Here is a 27,444-nt window from a genome sequence, read left to right on the forward strand (position 1 = left end):
ATACTCATTACTTCCCAGCTACATGAGGGAAGTAATGCTACAGGCAGAGTTTCTGTGCACAAAACCATGCAGGAGGCTTTAGATAGCATAACTGTGAAACAAGGAGAGCTGGTGCTAATCTTGGGGGAAAAAAAGCACCAGGATGTGGATGCTTTTAGGGGTGGGGAAAACAACTGCTCACTCCAAGCTATTGCCTGAGGGCTGTTAACTACTCAGTAGTAAAATTCTGCTACTCCTCCAGTTGACAGCAACTTCTCCACCTATCAGCTTCACAAAAGCAACTCTTCATGACTTCATAAAGCTTTTCCAGATTTTAAAAGGTTAATTTTACCATTATAATTGCACTTTAAAAACAGGCATCAATCCCTAGGCACTCTCCCCAAACACTTCCTCCATTTATAAAAGTGAAAAGAAAGGCTATAATTATTCACTGTCCTACAGCTACCAGGATTTGAAAGGTTTGATTCAGGTGCCTGAAGAGAGGACACAAACATCCAGTTTTCAGGGCAAGAAAATTGTGCATTTTAAAAAGACAGCAGGCTTCACAGCTTGGATTGCATTGGCTTCAGGTGTTTGTGGAAGGACTCGTGAACCTGTAAAGAAGGCAAGAGAGAGGTTACAGCAAGATCAGGCCCACACTTTGAAACACTTTTTTCAAGATGTGTGAAGCTAATTCTGAATCAGAAGCATCTGAGGACCTAGAACAGCCACCTGAGTCCTTTGGGATGAGCACTCGGGTGCCTGGATGGCAAACGATGAGAATATAAGCTCAAAACAAATGTTTCTCCACTACCTTGCTTGGAAGAAGGGAAAAAATGCAAGCTATTTTATAGCCACACAGACAGCTCTTTAGCATTTCTAATCAAAAGAAAATTGGCAGACCATAAGGAAGATCCTAAGTCTGTCTGACTTCAGAAGCACAAGAAAACTGAGCGTGCTCTGGTGGGATTTAACTATAATTGCAATTTCTGGCAGCTTCTGTTAGAAGATAGCCTGTCTGAATCAAATAAAGTCAGTAAAGACCACTATGACAGGATTTACAGTTCTGTTTTGACTGATGGAAGAGGGACACTGACTCTTAACCAGTTTAGTTTCTTTTATTAGCTCAGCTGTGGCTACAGCCTTTGCACCTGCCATCTTCAAAGCACTACAAGGGAGCAGATTTCCTTCTACAGTCACTGCTGCTGCCTCAAGGCACTGGAAGATTTGCCAGGGAAGAGGTAGGCTTCCACAGTTATTGTCACTAAACAGAATTAAGAGCAAGTGACAACCGTTTTTAAATTCCATTACATTACCCAGTAGGATCTCTAGGCAGAGTATGATTCCCACATGCAACTGAGGAGCTCAAAAGTATCCTGCAGGACTGCATGTGAGGTACAGGTGGGAGTGTAGCTACAAAGTATGCTGAAAGCAGAGGACCTGAAGCAGGTAACTACTTTTGGTCCACTAACACCAGTGATTTCAGCACCTCCCCACCCTGAGATGAATAACTAGACAACTCTAAATTGAGTTATTCCCTGGACACACATAACCTAAGAATAAATAAGGTTTCCTTACCTCTGTTTTGTTGAGTGGGGATTTCTTTGCCCACTCAAACATGTTCTCATACACATTGCCATCATACCGGCCAAGCACAGATGCAAGATGAACATCGTGGAAGTCAAAGGAGTCTACCAGTGCTACTGCATTGGGACGAATCACAGCCAGGAGCTCCTTCACACGCTGGTTCACCTGAGTAACTTGGGTGTCTGTCAAAATACCCGCCTTGGAAAAAGAAAACAAACAGACCAACCGACCAGATTATCACACCAGTATGCAAGTGACAAGAACCTTCCCCCCTCAGAACGTAAGTTAGCCTTCCCCCACCCAAAAATCCAGTGGTTCTTCAGATGCAAGATTTCCCCCTGACCCCAGTGGCGATTTGTCATAGGGTACAAGCATGAGAAGATGCCTGGCACAGTTACCATCCAACTCTACTTCTGTCGGAAAACAAGGGAAACCTCATAAGAGCCTTCCATCAGAACTGCATTGCTACTGACCTTACTTAAGTGAGCAGCCAAAACATTAGGCCTAACCATTTGTGCAGCTCTGCATTTGAAGCATCTCTGTGAACAAGAACTCTGGCTCTAGAGACTGAAGAGTACTGGAGAAAGACACCAACCTGCAGAAAATCCCCTGCATTCTTACTGATCCCATACAGCGCGTACAAGAGGCACAGCTCAGTCAACACAGCACAGACAGCTGCATTACTGACTTCAGACAGCTTTGCTGTGAAAAGCTTCACAATTACGTAGTGACAGTGTGCCTACAAGAGACAGGAGGAAGGTGAGCTAGGTCCACAAAGGGGTGAGCAGTCCTAGCACACCCCTCTTCACCAAGTACATCACAGACCTCAGATGCTCGCACAAGGTCAACAGAAGTTTTGTTCCAGGCATCCTCTTTGCTCTTTCTGTGATTCAGTTCAGCTTGCAAATTCTTTGCTGCAGCTTCCACAAGCCTGTTATAGGAAAAGAAAAACAGGTTCTATAGCAACACCACTTTAACAAGATGACATACACCAAATTCATATGAATTTAATCTAACATATAAGAATTCAGAGATTATGCTTGAAACCAGAATACATAGCCTGGGGCAAGCATTAGTTCTAGAACACCTACCATCAGTGCAGTCACAACACAGCTGTGCAGGGAGAAAAAGACACTTAACAACAAAACACTGGTGCTTGAATACCTCTTCATATGTAGGTAATCTGTTCTACTCTCACACTTCCTTCACAACACGTTTTAGTATCAGGATTGTTTCTCTCCAGATAGATCACTGAGCAGTTTAAACAACGTTGGTATTATTTGTATGCTTGAATATACTTTATATTGAAATGAGAAAGATATTTCAGAGTAACCAGGTTGCACGTAGCCTCCTGTAACCTCCGAGCCCTTCAGTCTGTCCCAGCGTGGTAAAGTGGCACGCAAAGCAAAGCTTTACAAACTGTACCTTGAGAACCTCACACGAACAAGCAGCACAACACCACCACCTGCCAACACACCCGACTTCATTAGGGCCTTGCTCAGTCTAACAAGCACGAACTCACCGGGCTGCACGTGCTTTGTAGGCCTCTACCAAGCTGAGCGGATCATTAATGCGCACAGTTTCAGTCCTACCAGCCACGTGCTGTGGCTGAATGCGTTGCCTGGAGAGATCATTAAGGTAGGAGACCATGCCAGTAACACGCTGACCAGAACTAACCTGGTTGTAGCTTTTGACAAGGAATCTGAAAATAAAGACAACAAACAGCAACTCTTAGTTGTCTCAATGAAGTCATTTTACCTGAGGTTGATGTAGCAAAGAACAGTTGCAGGTATTGTGCATTTATCAAAACCAGAGTCCTGCTCCATAGTAATACACCACTTCAGCTGCAAACATCCCAATGCCAAGGCCAGAAAGTCACGGCGTGGAAGCTACCATACCTAGCAGTCTGCAGCATCATGACTGTGTTTTCTCCTTCGTAGGTGCAGGATGGGGTGAACGTGACATAGATGTCAGGAATGCCGCTGCAACGAGAGTAGCCGTGCCCACCGCAGGCCATCCGACATTCCTCAATGCCAGCATTGGCAGTCCAGGAAGTGAATGCCTTCAGCCCTGCTGTCAGGGCATGCAGCTGATGGGCAAAAGGAAAGCAAGTTAGCTATTTTAATAATCCATTATTACCTTGCACACGTACCTACTAAGCACTGCAGCTCCCAGAAAAGAGAAAAAACACCACCTCACGGGGTCTTGTTTTGTTTGTAAGGATTCTTTCCTGAGCTGAACTATTTATATGAAAGCCTCCACACTTGTAAAGACTTCTCTTGAGCATCCCATCCTTTCTACACCACGCGTAGAGATAGAAAACTGTTTTCAATTGTATTTTGTCACATCAGCTTCTCAAAAGAATCCCTAGCTGAAAACTAACATTTTACAACACCAATCCCTCAATACCTTTGGTAACACGTCAGTTCTACTCTGCTCACTTGGAAGAGCAATCAAGCTACAGCACAGACCTAAGCCCAGTCTCCACTTTCCAGTGAGGGATAGATCCCAATAGTGGGAACTATTGGGAATAGGTGAACGGTTGGACTGGATGATCTTTTAGGTCTTTTCCAACCTTGGTGATTCTATGATTCTATGATAAGCTGTCACTCCTGGAAAGTGAATTTTTATATATGATATTTATATAATACCTTTACATTACATATACACACACACTTGCCTTCTGCCTTCTTTGCAATCTATTTTTTCTCGTTAAGCACTGCTAAATGAACAGTGCAAACAAGACAGAATAAGTCCCACGCACACACTAGATTTGTGTTCACTGAATCTAAATTACAAGACATCTCAGGAGTGAAAACAAAAAAGGCTTGACGCCTGTCCTCCCAATGCTGTAAGCACTTCTCAGATAAAATCAGAACCCCCCAATTCCCAAAGCATACAGTACCTCTGGCAGCTCACTCAGATCTCCACCACTGATGTCCCCACTAACACGATGATACGTGTCTTTTATGTAGGCTCCCACAAAATGAAAAGCATATGCTGTTGCCAGAAGTGGAAACAGTTTGTACTGCTGGGTCTGATAATCCAAAATCTGGGGTTCTGGTGCCCTAGAGCAAAAGATTGATGAGCTATAGCATGGCAGCGACTGGCAAATTGCTCGTAACTCCTATTCAACTCCACTTCAACAGAAGCAGCTGCATCTGTCTCACAGCAGAGTATCCCAGACTGTGCAACGAAAGTCTCCGGCAGGGCAAGGGCAGTCAAGTACAGGAGATTACTCACTCTGCAATGTAAAACTGTTTGAAAACTATCAAACGCCAAAGCAAACAACGTCAGAGTCCCTTCCCCCTCCAGTATTCAGGAATTTTCTGTCAGCATTCAAGCTGCTCTTTTATTTCACTGCACTTACCCAGGCTTTAGCTCAGACTGGTGCCTGACTGCACTGTAGCGGATGGCAATGGTGCAAGCCCGGGACAGGGAGCGAGCTGAATCTCCTACAATCAGAGAGCGGATGAACACCATGGTCCCATAGGTGAGCTTATCGCTGACAGGTTTCACATAGGTGCCATCTGGTTCAACCTACCAAAAAAAAAAAAATACAGCCTGTTGATTTTTAAAGCTTTCTCCCTTTTACACATTCGTATCTCGAGCTCGAAGCTCAGAAAGTACTTCCAAGCAGCCCACCTAAACAAGGAGTTGATAACGTGCAACTCACAGTGCCTTAAGTGCCTTTTAAGGCACTGTGCAACTACAGCACTTGAAGCATCACTTCTTAATGGCATCTGCTGAAATTCACTGCTTTACCTGAGCATATTTCATCAGCATGTTTTCCCGAGGAATCCTGAAGTTGTCCATTTTCAAGTAGCCATTATCCATTTCATCATAACCAAACTTGGGCCCGATGTCTCCCACTGTAATCCCTGCCACACACAAAGCCATTTGCATTACAAAAGAGGAACACTTCACAAGAGGTATAAGATGCCTTCCAGAAAGCCCTGATGCTGTAAGGAGTAACAGCTAAGTAGGACCTTAATGGGAAAAAAAAAAAAACAACCCAACATCAAAACAAAGGGCACTCACTGTTTTTATGCATTCCTACTGTATAGTGACTGGGGTAGTTATCTCTAAAAACAATCCATCTCAATTCTAACTATTATTTTGCCCTTTTCAGGACGTAGAAGCATGTGCTGCCTTACAGAATCCCTACCTGGCAAACAAGGGAACAGAATCAAATTCCAGACTGACCCTCGCATTGAAAACATGACATGGAAGTCAGCAGCAGCCCAGTCACCAGTAAGACTGAAGTTTCAAGTCCTGTGGCCTACAATCCACCACCCACTAAAACCAGCGAGTGCAATAAGCTGCTCATTAACAAGACACACGCGGCTGTACGTAGCCAAAGAGAAACAGAAATGAAGATGCCCCATGAGCACTGAATCCTTAAGGGAATTTGTTACCTGGCAAAGGTTCGTGGGTGCCCAGCTGCCGTATGGGAACAATGAAGGCATGCAGTCCCTTGCATTGGCCCTGAGTGTAGAGCTGAGCCAGAACAATGGCGTGGTTCGAGGTCTTTCCAACTACAGAAGGAGTGGGAGTCAAAAAGGCAACACACAAAAGTCTTATTTCCTTTAAAGCAGGATGCAAAGTTAACATTTTTCATGTTATTAGATTAATAACACTGATTACCATCCAGATTCCACAGCTAGACAAACAAGGTTGCCTATGCCTGCAAATTATTATTCTTTAGGCTATACAACACCGAGCCCGTGGCACAGCTGGCAGTAAGGCCAAGGGAAGTTTCTTATTGAAGCCTCAAATGCTTCACTAAGATTTAATACTGCAGAGAAAAATATACCAAATCTGCACAGAGTGAATGATTCAGAGCAATAATCCAGAGCACAGAAGTTTATGTAAGCCCTGATAAATCTGTTACTAGTGCAAAGGGCAACTCCTCGCACCAAGCCTCCACCATCATTCTGCTGCTGTGATACATGTCACCACTGCCTCAGCTTTTCACATATCCTGAAGATTCATACAGATACACTTACGTCCACCTGGCCACCACTTAATGGAGGTCACAGTGGGGCTGTTGAGGATGAACTCCTGGGTAGCAGGGTCGTAAGTGGCTGTAGTTTCTAGACCCCGAAGGTGAGTTCCTGAAAACAAGCAAACGCATTATTTTGGCAGAAAGTCAGACAGAAAACAAGTAATAACTGAACTGAGCAATGGAAAGTTGAACTCCAGTAGCAATGGACAAGTTTTAACTTTACTTTCTGGCTTTCTAAAGGATTCAATATTAATTAATTGAAGAATAAATGAGATTCAGATCATATTCTGGGATCTGAAGCCAATTCTCTGAAAACATATTATTGTTTCAGTGGTCTAAAATTGGTTTCCAAGCACCTCCAATCTGACACCTGCTTCTTATTACATACCAGAAGCCCTCTGTCAATACCAAGGTCCACATCACTACGATTACCTGGCTTTCACTAAAACTGCAGGCTGATTAAGTGCAAAATGAACAAACACACTTCTCAGCCACAAGATGAAACTAATTGCACCCATCATCTCAGGCCTACATCCTCCTCTCCTGATGGAGCAATCTGTCATTCATAGCTCCAAGATAACAAGTAAGGGCCTGCATTTCTTACTGATGCAGTTAGATAAGCAGACTGCAAAATACCTCAACAACTCCATGTACAAACTGTTTTCTGCCTTCAACCCTTTGCTCCACAACTCACACAAACCTGCCTCAGCAGTGGCAGCCTCTGCATCAGTGAAAAAAATCACTGTGACTACATTTTAAACTGGACAAGCTGCAAAACTCGTGACAGCCTGGACTGGCAAAGCACAGCAGAGCCAGCAACTTTACACCAGAGTTTCAAGAAGAAAAAAAAAGGACATCACCTTAATGCACCTGCATGTTCCCAAAGCACAGAGCTTAATGGTAGGCTTCCGTGGGCAGCTTAACACTTACTCTGCTGGTAAAGTCTTCGAACCTCACTAGATGCAAGGAATTCTTCACAGATTTGCAGCTGTGTTGTGCTTCATAAAGTCTCCACGCTGCCCTTCAGCACAAAGGTGAACCCTGCTCGTTTTTAGAGAGTAATTCTTATCTGCAACCTTCAGGTGTCAAACTTAGTTTCTCAAGGTGTAAGACTTGGATTAAAAGTATTGCACTCAATACTGCTGGAGTTGCCACAGTCCATTTCAAAGCTTGAAAGCAAACAAGTAGCAATAAAGAACAAAACCTACTTCAGATAAATACATAAAAAAATGTTGTGGTCCAATTAAAAAAAAAACAAACACATAAGAATGAGCTGAAAAACTGGGGACCCCACAAAACATGAGCATTGAAACCAAGCCATCCACACGTTCTCTGATCCAAGGTCAGTCCCAAGGTGACAAACAGCTCTTACTCTTTTGGCATCTTGTTCAGTGTCTGAAAGCTTTGTTCCTTTGGTCTTCACACTGACTGTCAATTAGGGCAAAGCAGAAATCACACTGGAAAGAATGGTGAGCATAGAAATGCACAGATGTCATCAGACTGACACCACCACAGTCGCACCACAGCACGAGGTGTTCTGCTGGTTTGAATGGCACAAGAGGAGCACTCAGTATGCTTTTACTTACAACTACAAACTCTCCCATCACAGGGGATAAAAGGCCAAGCAGCGTGTGGTATTATGGACTACTAAAAAAATAACCTCACAAGCAGCCCACTCCTCCCTGTAAGCCACAACCACACGAGTACAGACCATGGGATAAACACACACAGTTCTTCCCAGGCAGGGGAATCCTTTGTATACAAAGCCATTCTTAACAATAGCATGTATTGAATGTACTGTACCATGGCCCATCTCAGTCTGGGCATAAGTGCCAATGATCTCCAGGTTCCAGGCAGGCATGAAGAAGCGATCCTGCTGCTCTGGGGTTGCCTGGGTGAGAAGGGTAGGGAGGAACATGCCCAGATGAAGATCCAGAGGCTCAGGCCGTCCACGATGAACAAAGCTGTGAAAAGGTGCCATGGGATGGGAGTGTGAAGGCAGTGTTATGGGAGGGAAGCGAGCGAGAAGATTCGTGGTGGAGATTGAGGAAAAGACAAAAAGAAAAAAACAGTGTAAATCAGAATTCAGCAAGTGTATTTCAGCAAGCCAGAGCACTGTCCTTTCCTCAGATCTGAGCAATACAAAACATGCTTACTTTGAAATAAGCATGATGCAATTCATTTCTTACTAATCTTACACCAAATGCATTTGTAGCATGCACGTCATTTCATGCTCAGTACAATCGAGAAGGCTAAATCCAAACCAAAAAAGGAAGACCAGACCCTCAGCATGGCTTGGAAAGCAGAGCACACTCAGTTAAAAACTGGGCTGAGTCAGAACGGCAGTCTGTTGAAGATGTGGTCAGGCTGGATGCAATAAATCTCTGAATGAGCAAAGTCCACAGTCTTTTTCATTATTTGAGGGCACAGAGCATCCGAAGTCCCAGCTCATCTCGTTCAATGAGCCAGGCTTTTACTGGGACTTTCCTTATTAAGAGCCTGTTTCCTTATTAAGAGCCTAAGAGCCTAACTCCTTATAGTAGGAGGTCTGATACACATCGTATGTACTGCCTTAGCCTCCTAAAATCCCAGCTACCATCTCCTCCCCTCTTGCTGTTTTTAACAGCCTTCTTAACAAGACAGTGCTCTGCGTGCGCAACCCAAAGTTGTGATCATCATTTGGCCAGAAAGCCAACATTTTTGGACTTGGAAATCAAAAGTTCAACATCTCTCCACGTAAACACGGGTTACTGGAGTTACTCTTCCACCAGACATCACTGTTGGGTGGTTCCATGGCCCAGTAAGTCTTTGGATATAAAAATAAAATAAGAGCTTCATAGAATCTTTTAGGTATTATTTGCTCTGAGGACTTGGAGCACTCTTCCTTCTTGTCTCCTCCACTCCACAACAAGCCATTCCTCTGGAGATTATTTCACTTACATGAAAAGCCTCTCAAAATTCAACTCTTTTCAAAATTATTTTCTAGCTTACAAATGTAAAGGAAATAAACTACATAGCATCAGTCCCTAACGTGCAAGGCTGACAATACTGCATGCTACAGAATGCAAGCCATTAAAACAGCTGGGCTGTAGATTCAGGATCAGTACTTTGTAGTTGTGCCACCCCTAAACACACACGAACATGAACTCGTTATGTCCTTAGAGCTTTTTAACAACTGAAGGTGAGTTTATCTGCAGGTATCTGCAAATACCAAACACAGTAAGCTCAGCAGCAATGCTTTATACCCTTTCTGGCTGAGCAGTGATCAAGCTCAACTGAGGACTAGTGGCTATTTTAATCTGGAATCCCAGATTTTAAGTGAGTGCAGCTGACAGTCAAAGACTGAAAAAAACACCCTTACTTACTAATAGATATAAGCCAGGTAAAAACAACACAGTGCTTCAATTACTCCTTTTTGTTTCCCTTTCAGCTCTGTGCTTTGTGCTTCGGTTTTACTTTGTTTCAAATAATCATTCACTATAAATAAGTTAAAACCAACTCAGGCTACCAAGAAGGCACACGCTGCGTTCAAACCACCCATCCAGGCTGGGGTTTGAGTCAGTAACCCAGAGGCTTGTCTCCCCACCACCAGTTCCTAACCATCGAGTTTAATTTAAGTAGAGCTTAGTGGCAATTATTGCAGAAGCTTTGCTGATGAAAATAGATCTTCAACATTCACAGCAGGAATGCCAAACAGTTGTATTTTCATTATTCAGTATGGAAAGTGTTCACTTGCCCATACTATCACCAGGTTAGTTCAATTAAGTGCCAAAATAGAAATTTTACCACCAAATGTGAGAACGACAAGCAAATCAAACCATCACCAGGCAAGAGAGCGCAATGATCTAATGTGAAACAGCAAGTAAATCCAATCACTTCAGCATAGCTGCGTGTCTGAATTAAAGCAGTTTGTGTGAAAAAGCAAATCAAGTTAGGGAGCTTTTTTTTTGTCATCCTTTGGACTCAGCTTCCCGTGCTGCGTTAGGTTTCATACTTCTCTCTGGAGCAGAAGGGTGGAAAGGATTTTCTCCGTTGCATCTTCTATGAAGATTTCTCACTACCATGAGTGGCTGTAACCCAACAGACAGACCATCCAGCTCCAGCAGATGTCCAGGCTTGTATATATCATGCTTTCCAGGTCCAGATGCCAGCATAAGAACCAATAATGGTTTGTTAAACTATTCCTGTTAGCATTTCATGTCCATAATTCCACGTTCTGGCCTAAAACATGTTCTTATCCATTGAGCACTCTTCCATTTGAAGAAGTGAAGGCAGTTGTGCTCAATGGTGGAAATAAGATGTTGCCATTCTTTGGAACCAAAATCTTTCCATGAAGCTCTACAGCTGCAATAGAGTAGCATCTGGAAGGAGAGTGCTTGGGACAAAGCATACCTCACTTTTGAAGACACAAAGTGCAATCCTGTCACGTTACACTGCACCTGAGGGTCTCTGTCTGACTCGTTGATGCAGGCTGAGCACACGCAAAGAACTCTGCATGTACATGCTTGGACTTGGGCAAAAAAACCACAGCACAGTGCTGTTGACTGATATGTCCCAACGAGTTCAACTGAAATGCAGCCTCCCAGGACTCTGCACAACCTCCTGACATTAAAACAAAGGCAAACAGCTATGAAGTAAGTGATCAGCTAAGAGGTGCTTTCTGGAAAAGACCAAAAGGAATCCTGTGATTGTTATGATGAGCAATGAAACAGCTGTCCTGCTGTCAGGCAGAAAACAACGGTTAACCAAACTATTTCACCTTCCCCCTCCTAGATTTACCTAGGGAGCATCACAAACTTACAAACTGGAGTTACCAAAGCGAGGTTACCCACTGATCCCTGAAGGAACTAACCATGTCCCATTTCGGTTTGGGCGTAGGTGCCAATTATCTTGACTCCACGAACCAGAGGCAGCCATTTCTTCTTCTGAGCATCAGTCGTTTGGGTCTCTATGGTTTTATGAAACATGCTGAAGTGCAGACCGAAAGGCTCAGTGAAATTGCCCAAGCATGCTCTACAGGAGAGAAATAGAGGGATCTGGATCTCAGTCTCACCAAGAACGCGATCCTGAACGGCTTTTCTCCAGCTGCAGCACCAGACAGATTATGTTTGCTATTTCCACCTTTCCTTATTCCACAACCAGCCTCCAAACACGGAGGCACTGGAAGCAGTGCTAATGGGAAACAAATGTTGATTTCAGGCATTTTATTCACCCTGTGATTCCTGCTGTTGTTGTGTAGTTAAATAGTATTATTCCACAAAGATGCATGGGGAACTTAAAATTCAGACAGGAAAACTAAATTTTCTCCCCCCATCCCTCAGATTTGGTGGTAATCAGCCCCACAACTGCTACTGGTCTAGAATGAGGTCATTACTTGTACTTCAACACACAGAAGCACTATGTACTGAAAAGGAAAAAGGCCTCTTAAGTTACCAAGCGCTTTTCTGAAGAGTTCTGTATTATCTCTATCTGCCCCTATCAGCTGTGAGATCACGACCTCACCTTCAATTAAAATTACTGCTACAAGCTAATGCTGGAAGGAATGCAAGGGAAATCAGATGTTTTAGATACGCTTCATCAAAACAAATTATGTTATGATTTGTAGCCACAATGGCAGGCAAATAAAACAAACTCCATGACAAAACTGCTATAAATTTTCTTTGTGTAAAAGCTAGGCAGTAAATGACAGCACCTTCCCTTCACCATTCTGCAGAGCCTGAGCAGTTTCTTCCATCTTCCACTGACTGTAAATGAATGCTTCCTCCATCCAGACTCGAAGATGGGAGAAAAATGTGTGCTCTCCATGGATACCTGCACATACACATAAGATCTCCTCAACCTGTTTAAGAGACCTCTGAGGGAAATGCATCCTTCCATTGCTAGGTATCAACACCTGCCCAGGGAGCATGTGTGAGAGTTTGTTGCCATCAGATCTGCACTGAGCAGCAGATACCACCTACAGTTTTTCAAATTACAGCAACATTTGTGGCTGGTATTTTACAGCATGCCTGGAATGACTGCCTGGGAGTAGAGAATAAATGATTGACAATTCAAGAATCCCTATGAAAACTGTACAGATTAGCCTTAAGGTGAGAAAGGAGGACAAAGCTTTACCAGCACCACCGAGCTGCACGTTCAACATGCACAATTCTAAAGGGATGATACCAAATGGACTAGGAGCAAAACTAGTGTCATCAAGTAACCTATCATTGCTATTAATGTACTGACTGTACTGGTGTGAATGCAAGTACAGCATCCAGAGTTCTCGGGATCATTGCAGATGCTTTTCCTACCAGAAAGTCTGCTGCTGCCTACAGCAGGAGCACCCATTTACAAAGCAGAAGTTACCATGTTGATCAGGGGCTTACATACGCTACAAGAATGAGGAGAAAGAATAATTCTCAGCACTGTTGTGGTTTCCTCAGTGAGTTTTTCTTCTGCTGCAGGATCTGTGTAGCAATAGCAGCACTGCTCCTCACTGCCTACAGTGCTCTTACCAGCTGTCCATTCTTTAGGCCCCACAGGACAAGAGGGAGAAAACGTGCTGACTTTGAAATACACTGCCTTAGAGTAGCCTGGGAAGGAGTCCTTTGCATGTTTTCAGAAGCCATTGACAGAACTTGTGCAAAGGTGCAGCATGTCCTTTGTGGTCACAAAAATCAGGTCAGACCCAGCTTCTTTGAAGGCAATGCTCCAGAAAAATCTTCTTAGAATTGACAGCAGCAACTTCCATTGCTTATCAGTACATTTAATCACAATTGCCAGGTGCCTTGTGTTTATCTAATACCTTCTCAGACTGAAGACCGGTGTTTTGCAGGCTGATACCTAATAACATCCTGGTGTTGGGAAGTCATACTATTTCTTTGACCAAACCTGTAGAACTTTAACAGCTTCCTATGTTAGCAAAGCTGAAAGCAGAACTCAAAGCTAACTAACTACAGCAGAAACTTTTCACTTTGCTAATCCAGACTGACCAGCCAGGATTTGATTAACGTGCCTTTTAATGGTCAAAATGACAAGAGAGAATCCTGTTTTCAGGGCAAACTGAGGAGGTACTGGCTGCAAAAGGAGGGCAAACAGATTCTCTTTTGTTTGTATTTTTTTACTGCTTCCTCTCTCAGTTTCTACATTCCCGTTTTGCACTCGCCACTGCCTACACAGCTTGTTCTCTAGAGACTGAGTTGTGCAACTACATCAATACTGAATGTGAACAGCTACACCTAGCACAAGCAATTCAAGCGGTGAACAAAGGTCCCCATGCTGGTCTGAAGTCAGATTTGCTCCATCAGTGAGTCAATAAGCAGACTGCAGTTCCAAAGCCACTTACAAGAGGATGTGTAGTAACACCCTACTTTGGCAACGTAGCTCTTTCCAAATTTCACAGCAACAAACGCCACCCACACAGGAAAAGGCATTTGGATTTCACAGATTAGCCTGATGGAGAATCTACCTACAGAGTATAACACAAGCCAAGACTGTTTTCCTGTGACTCCAACGCTAAATTAACAATTCCAGACATTGAGGTACAGGATAGGATCACTTACTTTAGAGCAATGCCTGCAAGCAAAGCTTTCTAGCTTTTGTATTTCTTCAGGTAACTCTTGAGGAAGAGTTTGGAAGGACCTCCTCAGTGGGCAAGGAGCAGGGCTGGGCCTGCCGGACCCACACTGACTGGGCTCCAGAGGTAACCACTACAGTTACTTGCACTCTGCTGCAGTTAGACTGTAACAGAGACCTCAGTTAATGCAGAATTCCCCAAGATGCTCACTAACAATCACTGCCTATACAAGTAAATGTGTCCCTGCCACCTTTGGGGATGATCACGAGGTGTATTACTGCAAAACTTCCTGAACTTCCATATGTAGGAATCTGATTGCCAATCACAGTGAATTCAACTTGACAGCTGAATCAAGGGCTTCAATCTGTTTCATAAACTTCATTAAAGGCGTGTTGCAACACCAGAACCATTCTGTTTTCCTGTTTAAATAAATCCAAACCATTTCTCCACATCAGCTTTTAAGAAAGTCACTGAAATCTATTATTGGGCTGCTTCTGAGGCAGCCTGTTTTCACAAAATGCTGTCAGCTATGTGCTAAAGCTGCACATCTTTTAGAAAAGACTGCATTTATCCTGTAAGCTTCATAGAAATTATCAGCTGGTATACTGCATATAATAACCTAAAATTTCTCCATGAAAATAATCCAATAACTTCCCTATTGCTTCCCATAGGAAAACTCCTGTCTAGCAGGAAATGCATCATTAACTTTCACCATCTGTAATGTAATACAATCACTGAATTCCTTGCTATCACTGTCAACTGATAGCAGCTTTCAAAAGAATGCTTACCAGGTTCTCCACAAAACCTTTCACGACTGAGGTCAGCATAGATTAAAAGTTTTGGAACTAAAACCACAGCAGACAAGGTGTTCCCAATTAACCAATTAACCAAGGTGTTCTCAATTAACCAGTCCCAATATTTTTGTCCTGAGGCCAGTGACAGCTTTTCTACAAATCCACTCAACAGGGCTTGTGATCCTACTGTGTGTTACTTCATGTACACTGGCTGTGAAATCTGCCAGGGGATACATCCAGCCCTATGTGCAGAGTTCTACGGCTGTGCAATCTCTCTGTTAAGCAGCTCATTTGATTATAACAGAAAAAGCTTAATAGAGTCAAGGGCAGAACCACGTCAAAGTCAGGAACCAAGTTCCCTGCAAGCTGGAAGCAATGAAACTCAGATATAAAGACAGTTTTCTTTTTATCAACTTTACCCAAGGCTAATATCATCAGATAAACAGAAGTCAGATACAATAAATAGCCTCTAGGTCAAAGGGAACCATTACAGCACCAGCAGCTTGAAAGAGACAGGACAGAGAAGGCACAATCAACAAGAACTTACAAGCTGTCTTGGAACACTTTCAAGTATGTCTGCAATGCAACATTATTAGGCCTAAGTGCAAAGTGAAGTAAACAGCCTTAAAAGATTTTCTCATAAGCTCCAGCCCCACCAGATCCATTCAAAGCTGAAATATTTCAGTGTATTTTTTACGCCTTTTGGCAATTCAGCCTACAAGCCCCATTTTGGACCTTCTGTAATAAAATGAGTAATTTTTAGTAAAGTATCTCTAGCTAAAAATCTAGGAAAGGACAATATTCTGATCAACAGGTGTTCATCTGAAATCAATAGGTTAGAATTCAACAGGCTTTAGCACAGGTCTTTTTTTCTATATAGAAAACTAAAGCGCAGCCCTAACGTATGGAATTTTATCACACACAAAGCACATTCTACAGCTAAGTACCTTTTGAACCAGTAGATTTCTTCCGGGTCTGCAATTCCATACTCTCTTAACTTCATCACCATCAGAGAGCTCTTCCTGATGGCTTGCTCATAGCGTTGGCTGCGGGAGAGGAAGTTCAAATCTTCGTGCTGGAAGTCAGGGTCATTAATCACTAAGGCCTCTGAAGACAGACAGAGGAAAACAAACTCAGTTATTACAGTCCTCGATAAACTGCACATGAAATGGTTCAGCTTTTCACTTGTTGTGCCTCAGGCTGCAGATACCAAAATACTTGAAACCCTGAATTAAAAGGTAATGAAATTGGAAAGAAGTCATAAAGCTCTCAGAGCATTTTGGGCAGCAGGACACAGAGTATGGTGCTCGCCATAAGCCAAATTTTAAACTGGGCACATTCTGGACACGACAGGAGATTCACTCAGTGATGTGAGACCAGCAGGGCACCCTCCCACGGCCCAGCACTGCAGAATCAGATTGCCTCACGCACATCTGATCGCCACCGGCTCTTGGAAGGAAGGCACTGCTCTTGTTCCCCCTGCACTGACTGGGAACGGAGATACCTTGAGGCTACAGATTTTTGCCATCCCCTTTGGCACAGAAGTTGTGCAACAGCAGCCTGTGACAGACACAGAATCACAGAAACACCAAGGTTGGAAAAGACCTACAGGATCACCCGGTCCAACCATTCACCTATCAGCAGTAGTTCTCACCAAACCACGTCCCTCAACACCAAATCCAAACATTCCTTGAACACCTCCAGGGTCAGTGACTCCATCACCTTCCTGTGCAGCCCATTGCACTGCCTGACAACAGAGAAGCAGTATTTCCTAACGTCCAGCCTACATCTCCCCTGATGCAACTTGAAGCCATTCCCTCCGATTATTGTCCCACTCTGGCAGGGGCACAGAAGGAAATGGGAGCATTTCAGAGGTGCCATATACCATGATTATGAGGGGAGAGAAGCAGGTTACAGCGTGCTGTTGGGTAACAGCTCTAGGGTGAGCCCATTGTGGCCTTCCAGTACTTGAAAGGAGCCTTTTACATGGATTGATAGTGATAGGACAAAGAGAATTGGTTTTAAGCTGAGACAGGGGAGGTTTAGGTCAGATATGAGGGGGAAGTTTTCCACACAGAGGGTGGTGACGCACTGGAACAGGTTGCCCAAGGAGGTTGAACCCCTGGAGGCATTCAAGGCCAGGCTGGATGTGGCTCTGGGCAGCCCGGTCTGCTGGTTAGCGACCCTGCTCATAGCAGGGGGTTGGAACCGGATGGTCACTGCGGTCCTTTGCAACCCAGGCCGTTCTGTGATTCTATCAACAGTGCAGGACGAGAGCCAACACAGCCGCGGGAAGCCACCTCCCACCCGGCGAGAAGGGGAATTTATGGCGAACCAGGCCCCGTTCCAGGCTCACCCCAGTCCCGTGCAGGGCTCCCCGCCCCCACGGACACGCTGGGCCTGCGGACCCCTCCAGGCAGCCCGAGCCGCTCCTACGAGCCCCTCTCTCCCCTCCCCCTCCTCGCAGAGCCGGCCCGGACCCCTTTCCCCGCAGCCGGGCCGCCCTCACCGATCTCCTTTCGGCGCCGGGTTCGCTCGACGCCTCCATCCAAGATGTGCGTGAGCAGCTCGGGCTGGAAGGTGGCAGCGGCGCGCTCCCTGCGCAGATCCGCGTTCATCATCGCGGCGGCTCCGTCCGGCCCCGTCCGTCCCCGACCTCCACCCGGCTCCGCGCGAAGCCCCGCCCCCTGACGTCACCGCCCGCCACGCCCCCTTTCCCGGGCGGGGCGCGAGCGGCCGCGCGGTGAGTGTGGGCGCGCTGGGCTGCATTGCGTGCCGTGCCGCGTGCGCTGCGCCGCGCTTCGAGTCGTGCGTGCGGCCGGGAGGCGGCCGGCCGTGCTCTGAGCGCTCGTGCAGCCAGGCGAGCGTTGCACGCCGCTTTCAGTCGCGCGCCCGGCGTGCTGCAGCTGGGAGCGCGTGCGGCTGCATAAAACGCGTGCGGCTGCAGCTGGGTGTGCGGCGCGTGTGTTCGGTGTGCAAACAGCGTGTTGCATCTGGGGCTGGGCGTGCATTGCATCGTGCTTTGAATAGGTGTGCTGCATGCTATGAGGAGCTGGGCGTGCATTGCATCGTGCTTTGAATAGGTGTGCTGCATGCTATGAGGAGCTGGGCGTGCGTTGCATCGTGCTCTTAATGCGCATGCAACATGCATGCTAGGAGTGCATTAAACTATGCATGCAGTTTTGCAGCTGTGTGTGCAGTGCACGTTGTGTGCACATTACGATCTGCACATGTGCATACAGCATGGTGCATCTCGGCTGGGCTTGCATGGAATCACACACACAGCATGCCGCACCCGTGGCTGTGCCCGCCCCAAATTGCATTGAATGCACACAGTGTGCTGCATCTGGGATTTGGCTTCCTTGTGAATTAAGCGTGCATTGAACTCTTGGTGTTTGAGGCTAAGCTTGCATTACATGGTGCACTAAATCTGTATGCAACAGGCTGGCTGTGCATTAAATAGCACATTGGATGTGCACATAAGTGCTGCACCTGGGGCTAAGGATGCATTCAGTTGTGCATTAAATAGCAACACTGAATGCACATAACATGCTGCACGTGCAGGCAGGCATTTCATAATTGCTTTGTTGAATAACTGGTTAAATCTCCATGTAGCATATTGTATTTGGGACCGGGCAGGCACTAAATAGTGCATGAGATAGTGCACTAAGTGTGCGTGCAGTATGCTGTACTTGATGTTGTGCATGCATTAAGCAGTGCATTAAATAAATGCATGGCATGCTGAACCCAAGGACCCTAGAAAGGAGAGAACGCAATGCCAAAAGGAACTACTGCAGGACACAGCCATGTACCTGGCCTCAGCTTTGGCTGGGCAAAGCTAAAGCCATGCTGAAGTTGCTTTGCATCCTGTTCCAGCTCACTCTGCGTGTTGTGGAGGATGCTCAGGGCTCAGTGCGAGCTCCTGCAGCCCTCTGCTTGGGGGACCTGGGCACAGGAGGAGTTTTGGGATGCTGTTACCCAGTTCTGGTTCAAGAACGGGATAGCAGGAGCTCAGATCTGCTTTTGCAGAGCCAGTGGTGGTTGCGTGAGATGCTGCCAAGTGCTGGGGTGTACTACTTCCCATGGGAAATCAACAGCTCCATCCCAGAAGGGGAAGCACTGAGGACATTTGGCAGGTGAGGAGGGTATCGTGGGCTCCTTGCAGGCCGGGTTGCTCCCCCACTGGCCCCCCTGTACCCTGACTTTGTTTGCAATCTCAGCTGTGCACCTCCCAAATCCATTGCTCCCAGGCTAAGCTGCTATGACCTGGCCCGATCCGAAGCCACTCTCAGCACTCAGCATGGCTCAGCCCAGCACCACGTCCACATCGACACCACACTGGTGGAACCATTTGAAGCCCAGCTGGGATCTCTCTACATGGTCCTGGGAGAGGCTGAACGCAGGGAAGGTAAATGCTGTCTCTGTTTGGCTGGATACACTAGATACTGAGTAAAGGAAGGTTGGCTTTAACCAGAAATGCTGCTGCACAGTCTCAATTCCTGTCCAGTGGGTTCAGGCACTTGATGCTGAGAGTCTGATGAACCTTTGGAGCCCTGGAAGCTGTTTTGCTACCCCTGCTCCAGCATTCATCTCCATACCGTGGCTACAGCTCTTATCAAATGAGCCCCCCTGCAAAGTGCTGGAAAATGCACAACACTGCTGGAGTGCCCTCTGCTTGAGGAACCAGTGCCCTTATCTTGATGAAAACCCGGTGCTCTGGCGCAGATTTCTTCGGAAGCCAGAAGTGCCTGAGCAGCACAGCTTATGAAACCAACGGTCAATTGCCTTCGCTCCGAGTGTGGCTGACTGCAGCAATACCGTGTTGGGAGCTGGCTGGGTTGGTCTTTGCCATCCTTGAAAGGCTTTAATTACACCCTGCCCTCAGAGATGGGGCGTGTGGAAAATGGGCAGGCTTTGTCACCCTGTTGTCACTCTGTTGTTATCCTGCTGGCCTTCCTGGGGTGCCCTGAGTGTTATTCCAGCTTTGCATGGGATTTCAGTTGGGCTGTGGGGCTATGAAGCAAATCCCAAATGTTGTCCTGGCCATACCTGATAACAAACACTCACATTTGTGCCCTTTAAACCCTCAGCAATGGGTGGAAAGCCACAGTGCATGTGGCATCTGGTGAGTCACCTGCTAAGCCTCTGCTGCAAAGCTCCTTTAGGAAGGCATGTTATTTTGGTTGTCACTGCCTAGGAGCAAGTTGACCTCATTTTGTAGGCATGAAAGGGCAGGAGGCTGAGAGGCTGTGTGCACGAGGCTGATTGTGTTCACAAGGCTTGGCCCCTAGTGCAGCACCTGAGTCCACCAATGAACTGCTGGTTCATTGAACCTGGCTCAACAGGCAGCGTTGAGCCTCTTTTATGCCCAGCTTTGTTGTCCCCTCTTCTTGCCTGCAGAGGTTGGCTTAAACCCAACCCTGATGCTTTTCAGATAGGAAAAGCCAAAGCTGCTCAGTGCAGCCATGGGGTGGATGGATGCTGTGTGGTATCCTGGGCTCTGCCTTCACCTGGCAAAGGGAGCTCAGTGGCAATCATTGGCATTTGGCAGCTGACCAGGCAGAAGGAAGGAAGCACATCGTGAATTAACCTGCTGCTTGTGGAGGCGTGCAGCCAGAGCAGCGTCCTGCAAGAGCTCAGGCTATGGTTATTTGGCCACCTGGAAGTGTACATTGCCAGAAAGGGAGCTTTCTGTGTGCCGCAGAGCTTCTACTTCTTTCTCTTTCTCTTCCTACAGAAGTTTCCTCTATGTTTCCAGGTGAGAGTCCTGTGATAAAAGCCCGAATATTGACCTGTGTGGAAGGGATGAACATGCCTCTGCTGGAACAAGCCATCCAGGAGCAGAGAAAGTACTTCCAGGAGAGGCAGCAGCAGATGGAATCTGGCACGTCCTGACAGCAGCTCTGACCCCAGCCTGTGCTGGTCCCCACCACAGTCGTCTGGCAGCTGCCATCTGTAGAAAACATTTGGAAAGTGTATTTAGAAGGTGGGTTTGAAACATTGCTGCTTTTTGCCATGGCAAAGAGAGAAGTCACTAAATAGGAAAGTACATGAAGATTGAACCAGTACGTAAATGTGGAGCTGCCAGTTTGTGCCAGTTGTCACCATGGAAAATGACTCTGGGAAGCAAATTTGTTGTTTAAGAGAGTGGTTAAGGAAAAAGGGTGCTTGAGTTAACAGCAGTTCTTTTGTAATGCAGGGCTTGGAGAGGTCAGTAAAAGGCAAAGTCTCTGAACCTCTAGTTAAACATCTGCACACATCCGCATGTGCTGCCAACATGCTGCAAATGAGAGGTAAAGGGCAGCAGTGCAAAGTCTGCTAGCCCTGCATGGCTACGGGTCCACAAGTGCACTGTTGGGTTGTGGTGACTCAGCTGCCACACAGGAGCATTCTTGGAAAAACACTCAGGTCTGGACTGAACAGCAAAGGAACAAAGAGAGCAAGGAGCCTCTACTTCACTGGGACTGCCTCTTAGAGGGGTCAGGAGCCTGCATCCAAGATGCATGGTTGACTTTTGCTCTAAATTAAATATTTGCACTGCCCTGACAACCGTCACTTGACTTTCTTCCTTGACACATCTAAGTTTAGGAGACCTTAAATCATTATTTTTGGAAGCATCTGAAGGTTTTGACTGATATTTTCCTAAATAAAGACAGAAAGAGAATGTGGTTTGTCTTTTATTGATTAAAAGCCTTTCTTGCTAAGGCATGTGCATTAGGCAGAAACACTGTGGGTGATGTAAGAAGACACAGCAAACTGCCGTTTTCCTTCTCCTCCTAAGGTCTGGGTGTGTAAGGAGCTGCTTGGCTTCGATAAAGTTGCAAGAAGAGGAGATGAAATTACATCAGAGCCAGCCTGGCTTAAGAACACGGTGCCAGGCCCAGCAGGATTAAACTGTCAATAACATGACAAAATGGCTAATGTGAGATGAGAATAAAATTATAGCGTGACAGACTTTTTTGTGCAGCAGAAATTGAGGGATCTGGGGTGAGGTTTGTCTGCGGTTCTCTGTAACTCAGCCACCTGCAGCCTTTTCTGTTTTTTTGCTCAGATTCTCTGCTGAAACGTTCGGAAATCATGGACTGAAACCATCCAGTGAACAGAAACAGAGCAAAACGGCACCAGATATTGCCATAGGCTTGATTCACAATCCTGAGGTTGCTCAGTAATTACAGTATTTGTGATAATCTTTGATCATAGTTGAGACTTGTGTTTTGCTCACGCAGTTACCAAGCTCTGAAAGCCCTATCTCTGCACACATTAGCTGTTCAGCCCGAGTCCAAAACCATTATCTCGAGAAGCAAGATTTTGTCCTGGTTTTATAAGTCAACTGTTCCCATGTCGTGACATGTTTATATTTATATCTCATCTGTTTATTCTCCTGCCTTTCCCCCTGGGCTTAAATTTTAGCCAAATGGCCATGTTTACCAGATAATTGTGAGTATCCGAGCTACCGCGTTCCTGTAAGTTCTACAGGAAGGGAAAAAAAAAAGGGAAAAAAAAAAAAAGGTAGAGCAAATTTGGCAGTGCTTTCAGATGAAGATCCAAACAAACTCAACCTTTCCAACCCAGTGGAGAACTCACGCAGAAGCCTTGGACACACAGATCCACAGTTATCTGAGCTCTGCCACCTACTTTGATTCTTCTGTACCAGCAACATCAGGATTCATTTTAAAACAGTTTGAGCTGGTGGCTTAGGATGCCCTAAAACAGGCTATTTAGATCACACAGAAGTGCCATGGAACCCCGCATTCAGTGGGCTGCCATGTCCTGCGCCCAGCCCAAGACCCAGGTCTCTGTAGCTCCACCTTTTGTCGTGCCACCACGTGTAATAAGCCTTTAACCTGCCAGCTAGCGAGTCAATTATTAATTCCCCCACCAAGGACATCTTCCAAAGGGCTGACCAAGCAGCACAGCCCTCAGTGGGGAGGAGGCTCACGGGACAGTTGCGCAAGACAAATTACACACCACATCCCCTTCACACCAGGCACAAACAGAACCAAGCATTGGCCCTGTGTAACCTTTCCCACAGTCCCCGAGCAGCTCTTTGGGTGCATTCTATTCCATTTCTGCTTTATCCGGTGCAACAGAACAAGCAGCCGGCCCCAGCTTGTCACTGTGGGGCTCTTTGGGTCTACACAGCCGCTCTGTAATCCAACAGCCCTCACCCACAGCTGAGCTCTGGGTCGGAGGAGTGGTGCAGAGAGCGAGCAGACGCTGTGCTGCGCTCCCGCACCTTTTCTCCTTTTGTTCTTTTCCTCCTTCCGTGTCAGCAGCCACAAGGCTGAGGCCATGCAGGCCTTCCAGCAGGTGTTCCAGAAGGTGGAGAAGATCGGGGAGGGCACCTATGGTGTGGTGTACAAGGCTCGCAACAAGCGCACGGGGCAGCTGGTGGCCCTCAAGAAGATCCGTTTGGACGCGTGAGTGGGGCCATGTCCTCCCCACGGGGACACCACGGCCTAGCTCAGCCTGCTAGGGCCTCAGTGCTGCAAGGGCCCCGAGCACAGTGTGCAGAATGGCTTCAGAGGATCTAAAAAGCCTGACACGAGGGGGGGAAAAAGTGTGTCTAGTGGCTAATGAGAGTGATGAGAGCACAGCCCCACAACCGCGGCTCAGGGCAAGGGAGGAAGCCACCATTTTGGGATGGCGCCATTTTGGGGTGCCGCCATTTCAGGATGCCACCATTTTGGGGTGCCAGCTCTCCCTCAGGAGTGCAGCACTGGGGCCTGGCGAGGCCCTGCACCGACTTCAGCCCCTTCGGAATGGGGACTGAATGTGTACAAGGTTAATCTACTCCTCTGGGCTGTCCAGACTGAGGAGTGTGGGTGCAGATTGATGCCTATAGTGGTGGCGCTGCCCCTTCCCCCCCCCCCCCCATCACTGCCTTTCTCACCTTCCCCATGGTTCTGCGTCCCTCCATGTCCAACCCAAGCCTGTGGTACCAAGTGTGAGACCCTCCCCTAGGCCCAGAATGGGGCACAGTGACAGGAAAAAGGGAGGTGGGATAATGCCAGGCTGTACGGTCTGGCTATGACATGGGGTGCTCTACAGCCCACTTCTGCCATAGGGAGACAGAGGGCGTCCCCAGCACTGCCATCCGAGAAATCTCGCTGCTGAAGGAACTGAAGCATCCCAACATAGTCAGGTAAGAGCCATGTGAATCCTCCCCACCAGCTCCACATCCTGCTCATCACCACAGTCGGCTCCAGATCAATCTTTCACAGCCCATACAAAAAAAAGCAAAAGCAAAATGGAAACAAACAAAATCAGGCTGATACAAGTCCTCCTGTACTGCATACCTGACCTTCTGCTCTGCCTTAGAGGGCTTTCAAAGCAGAGACACCTAAGGAGAAATGAGGGATGCTTGGAAGTTGGCAAAGGCCTGAACGTCATCCCAGGTGCTGTGACATCCCTGTGTAGCACCAATTCCCATGCAAAGGCATTGAAGGGGGTGCTTGCACTTCTCTTGCAGGCTCCTGGATGTTGTGCACAGCCAGAAGAAGCTGTATCTCATATTTGAGTATCTCAATCAGGACCTGAAGAAATACATAGACTCTTCCCAAACTGGAGAGTTTCCTTTAAGCTTGGCCAAGGTACAGTGCTGGAAGGAGAGCTAATAGGTCTGCAATAGAGTGAGTCCTTGCTGCCTTCTGCTGGTCAGAGCCAGCACTGAGCTGCTCTTAGCCAGACTGCATTGGGGAGAGACTCATCCTCAGCTGCAGTCAGTCAGCCTTTCTGATCTAAAACTTTTCAGCTGGGAAAGCCTCCTGGTGCAATTGCTCAGTGCATTTGTTTCCCAGCTGTTTCCAGGCTCTCTCGCCCGTCTCATTTCTGAACAAACTGTTAATAGGACAATAGAGGGATCTACTGCTAATTGTTTTTCTAGACTAGTGGATGGGTGGAAGTGACTGCCCCTGCTTGGACTGGAGTGTTTCTGTCTCCATACAGCAGGAGCAGTTTGTGTGGATCTTTGGGTAGTGGCCTGCAAGCCTGGTGTTGCATAATTGCAAAGTCATATTCTTCATTAAAGTCTATAAGTGAACTAAAATGTGCTGGTTCATGTAATCAGACCTTTGAAGTGGTTTAATTGCTGTGCTGCCTAAAATCTCTTCTTTCCTTAGAATTACCTTTTCCAGCTGCTGCAGGGTGTGAGCTTTTGCCACTCCCACAGAGTCATCCACAGGGACTTGAAGCCACAGAACTTGCTCATTAATGAAGCAGGAGTAATCAAACTGGCTGATTTTGGGCTGGCAAGAGCTTTTGGAGTTCCCCTGCGCACATACACTCATGAGGTACTGTTAAGACTCCCTGCCATCTGAGAGTGAGGTACACAAACTATAGTGGATGCATGACAGCACCACAAATGACATATCCATAGTTGACCTGCAGCTAAGGGGTCACCTCGTGTCCCCACAAATTGTGCTGACCCCTTCCACCCCAGCCTGCCTGTAAAGTGGTTTCTCACTTTCTTTTCATAGGGTATATTTATTCCAGTGCCCCATTAAAAAATGAGCTGTTAATCCCAAACATGCTGTCAATAATTAAACATGGTCATAGCACACTCTGATTTGTACAGTCACTGTTACAACAGAGAAAAAAAGGATTCCATACCTCTAGTTTCATTCAGGAAAACTAGACAGGGCCTGTTGTTGGTTCCTTACCAGGTGGTGACTTTATGGTATCGAGCTCCTGAAATACTCCTGGGATGCAAATACTATTCGACAGCTGTGGACATGTGGAGCATCGGCTGCATCTTTGCCGAAATGGTAGCGTGGGTTTTAATGTGTCTTTAAACGAAGGGGGAGAGCCCAGCTGCAAGGGGAAGTGGAGAAGGATGGGCAGGATGCAGAGTATCTGTGATACTGATCTGTGGTCCCACCCTGTCCTGGGGTGTGTTATGGAAACTCCACCCTGAGGGTGAGCTGGTCCTCGTGCTGTCAGAAGGAGATCTGCTACCAGGAGGGAAGTGCCGGAAGGTAAAGCGGCCTCTGTAGTCTGGCTGCAGTGCCGGTACGTGACAGTGCCGTACTTCAGTCCTACCGCAGCAGCATTTTGATCCCGGGAGGAGCAGACTCTTGCAGATGTCTCCCAGCAGGTTGCAGAGAACTAGCATTTCAGAACAGGTCAGAGCATTGCTCTGTTTGGGTCTCCTACAGAACTACAGTCTAGTTCAAAGAGCTCAATATCCCTGCAGCAAGACAGCACTTCCCCTAGCTCCCAAAGCCCCTGAGCTGCTGAGCAGAACCTAAGCAAGCAACTGGTCTTTAAGAGAGGGCGGTAGGAAACTTGAGACAAAGAGGGTTAAAGGACTGATTGAAAGTGGGACAGCCTCAGGGGAGTCCTGGTCCATGGGAGGAGCTGGGGACAAGCATACACCCTTCAGCTTTCCAGCTGTTGCCTGGCAGAACTGCCTTGGCTTGAGCAGTTTTTTGCATCTGCTGGAACAAAGGTTTGTTTGCAGGGAGAAATAGGGCACAGAGCTGATGGAAAGGTGGGTCCCGGCTGCTTTTTTTTTTTTTTTTAATTTATTTTATGTATTTATTTTTTGCTGCAGGTGACCAGGAAGGCCCTGTTTCAAGGGGACTCAGAAATCGATCAGCTCTTCCGGATCTTTCGCACCCTGGGCACTCCCACCGAAGCAACCTGGCCTGGGGTGTCACAGCTGCCTGACTACAAGGGTGACTTTCCCCAGTGGGCAAGGAAGGAGATGAAGGAAGTTGTTCCCAACTTAGATCAACACGGCAGAGACCTGCTGGCGGTGAGTGTGGGCTCAGCACAAGGCCTGTGGGCAAGAATATAGCTGGGGCTGATCTACCTTGAAACACATCAGCTGGATTGGCTGTAATGTTCATATTTTCCATTGCAGAAACATCAACTCATTGAACAGGTGTATTTGTTTGAGGCACCTTATATTTGCATACACAATATTCAGGGCACAAAATTCACAGCGTTTTCAAGTATATGCAATTGTGTTTTTATTAAACATACTGATTGCATCACTGGAAAAAAAAAAAAAAAAAAAAACACTTGCAATCTGTGCAACCTTCCTAATGCATAGAGCTGAATCCTGGCTGTCAGTGTAAGTTCCCCTAGGGCTCTGCTGAGCACTTCAGCTGGGGGTTTTACTCCTGAAGCCCAGAGAAGTGCATCTGGGCCCAGCCACATCCAGGTGCAATTGATCATCTGGCTTGTAAAATCCTAAACCTGATGTTTGTTTTCTCTTTTCTCTTGGCAGCAATTGCTCCTGTACGACCCCAGCAAACGCATCTCAGCCAAGGCAGCTCTCAGTCACCAATACTTCTTTTGGAAAAGCCCCCAGAGCACTGAGGAGCAACACGTGCAGCAGAAGCACTGCAAATGAGATACACAGCTCTCTCCATAAACCTCTGGAGAGCAGTGCAGATCTGTTTCAGTGCACTTAGCAAGAGGCTAGTCCCGTCCCCGGGCCTTACTTTTCCTGAGAAGTCCATTTAGAGTCTCTCAGCCTGTTGCTGGGGGAAGGTTTGCTTAAGTTATGT

General features: G+C 46.6%; 3 protein-coding genes across 4 annotated transcripts; 2 read left to right on the forward strand and 1 right to left on the reverse strand.

Moving 5' to 3' along the window:
• Window positions 1–542: 542 nt before the first annotated feature.
• Window positions 543–17,547, reverse strand: ACOX1 (acyl-CoA oxidase 1; the record flags this gene model as incomplete). 2 transcript variants are annotated; one of them, XM_079544399.1, is made up of 14 exons in its annotated part: window positions 543–593; window positions 1,558–1,764; window positions 2,162–2,305; window positions 2,392–2,497; window positions 3,089–3,268; window positions 3,465–3,655; window positions 4,472–4,634; window positions 4,937–5,106; window positions 5,332–5,447; window positions 5,985–6,104; window positions 6,576–6,683; window positions 8,378–8,538; window positions 15,874–16,033; window positions 17,436–17,547. In XM_079544399.1, 14 exons carry the CDS (start codon window positions 17,545–17,547, stop codon window positions 543–545), a joined length of 1,989 nt encoding a protein of 662 aa, XP_079400525.1. The 2 variants fall into 2 exon arrangements, with proteins under 2 accessions (XP_079400525.1, XP_079400526.1); XM_079544400.1 differs by lacking the exon at window positions 8,378–8,538 and adding an exon at window positions 11,427–11,587 and having other exon boundaries at window positions 17,436–17,544.
• Window positions 17,548–18,976: 1,429 nt separating this feature from the next.
• On the forward strand, window positions 18,977–20,821 carry TEN1 (TEN1 subunit of CST complex; the record flags this gene model as incomplete). Its single annotated transcript, XM_079544395.1, has 3 exons — window positions 18,977–19,062; window positions 19,177–19,334; window positions 20,685–20,821. 3 exons carry the CDS (start codon window positions 18,977–18,979, stop codon window positions 20,819–20,821), a joined length of 381 nt encoding a protein of 126 aa, XP_079400521.1.
• Window positions 20,822–23,218: 2,397 nt separating this feature from the next.
• Window positions 23,219–27,287, forward strand: CDK3 (cyclin dependent kinase 3; the record flags this gene model as incomplete). The annotated part of the gene is made up of 7 exons (XM_079544282.1): window positions 23,219–23,346; window positions 23,994–24,071; window positions 24,399–24,519; window positions 25,048–25,218; window positions 25,591–25,692; window positions 26,481–26,684; window positions 27,162–27,287. 7 exons carry the CDS (start codon window positions 23,219–23,221, stop codon window positions 27,285–27,287), a joined length of 930 nt encoding a protein of 309 aa, XP_079400408.1.
• Between the last annotated feature and the right edge of the window lie 157 nt (window positions 27,288–27,444).

The sequence above is a fragment of the Tetrao urogallus genome, assembly GCF_951394365.1.
Source record: "Tetrao urogallus genome assembly, chromosome: 18".
In the NCBI taxonomy this organism is placed as follows: Eukaryota; Metazoa; Chordata; class Aves; order Galliformes; family Phasianidae; genus Tetrao; species Tetrao urogallus.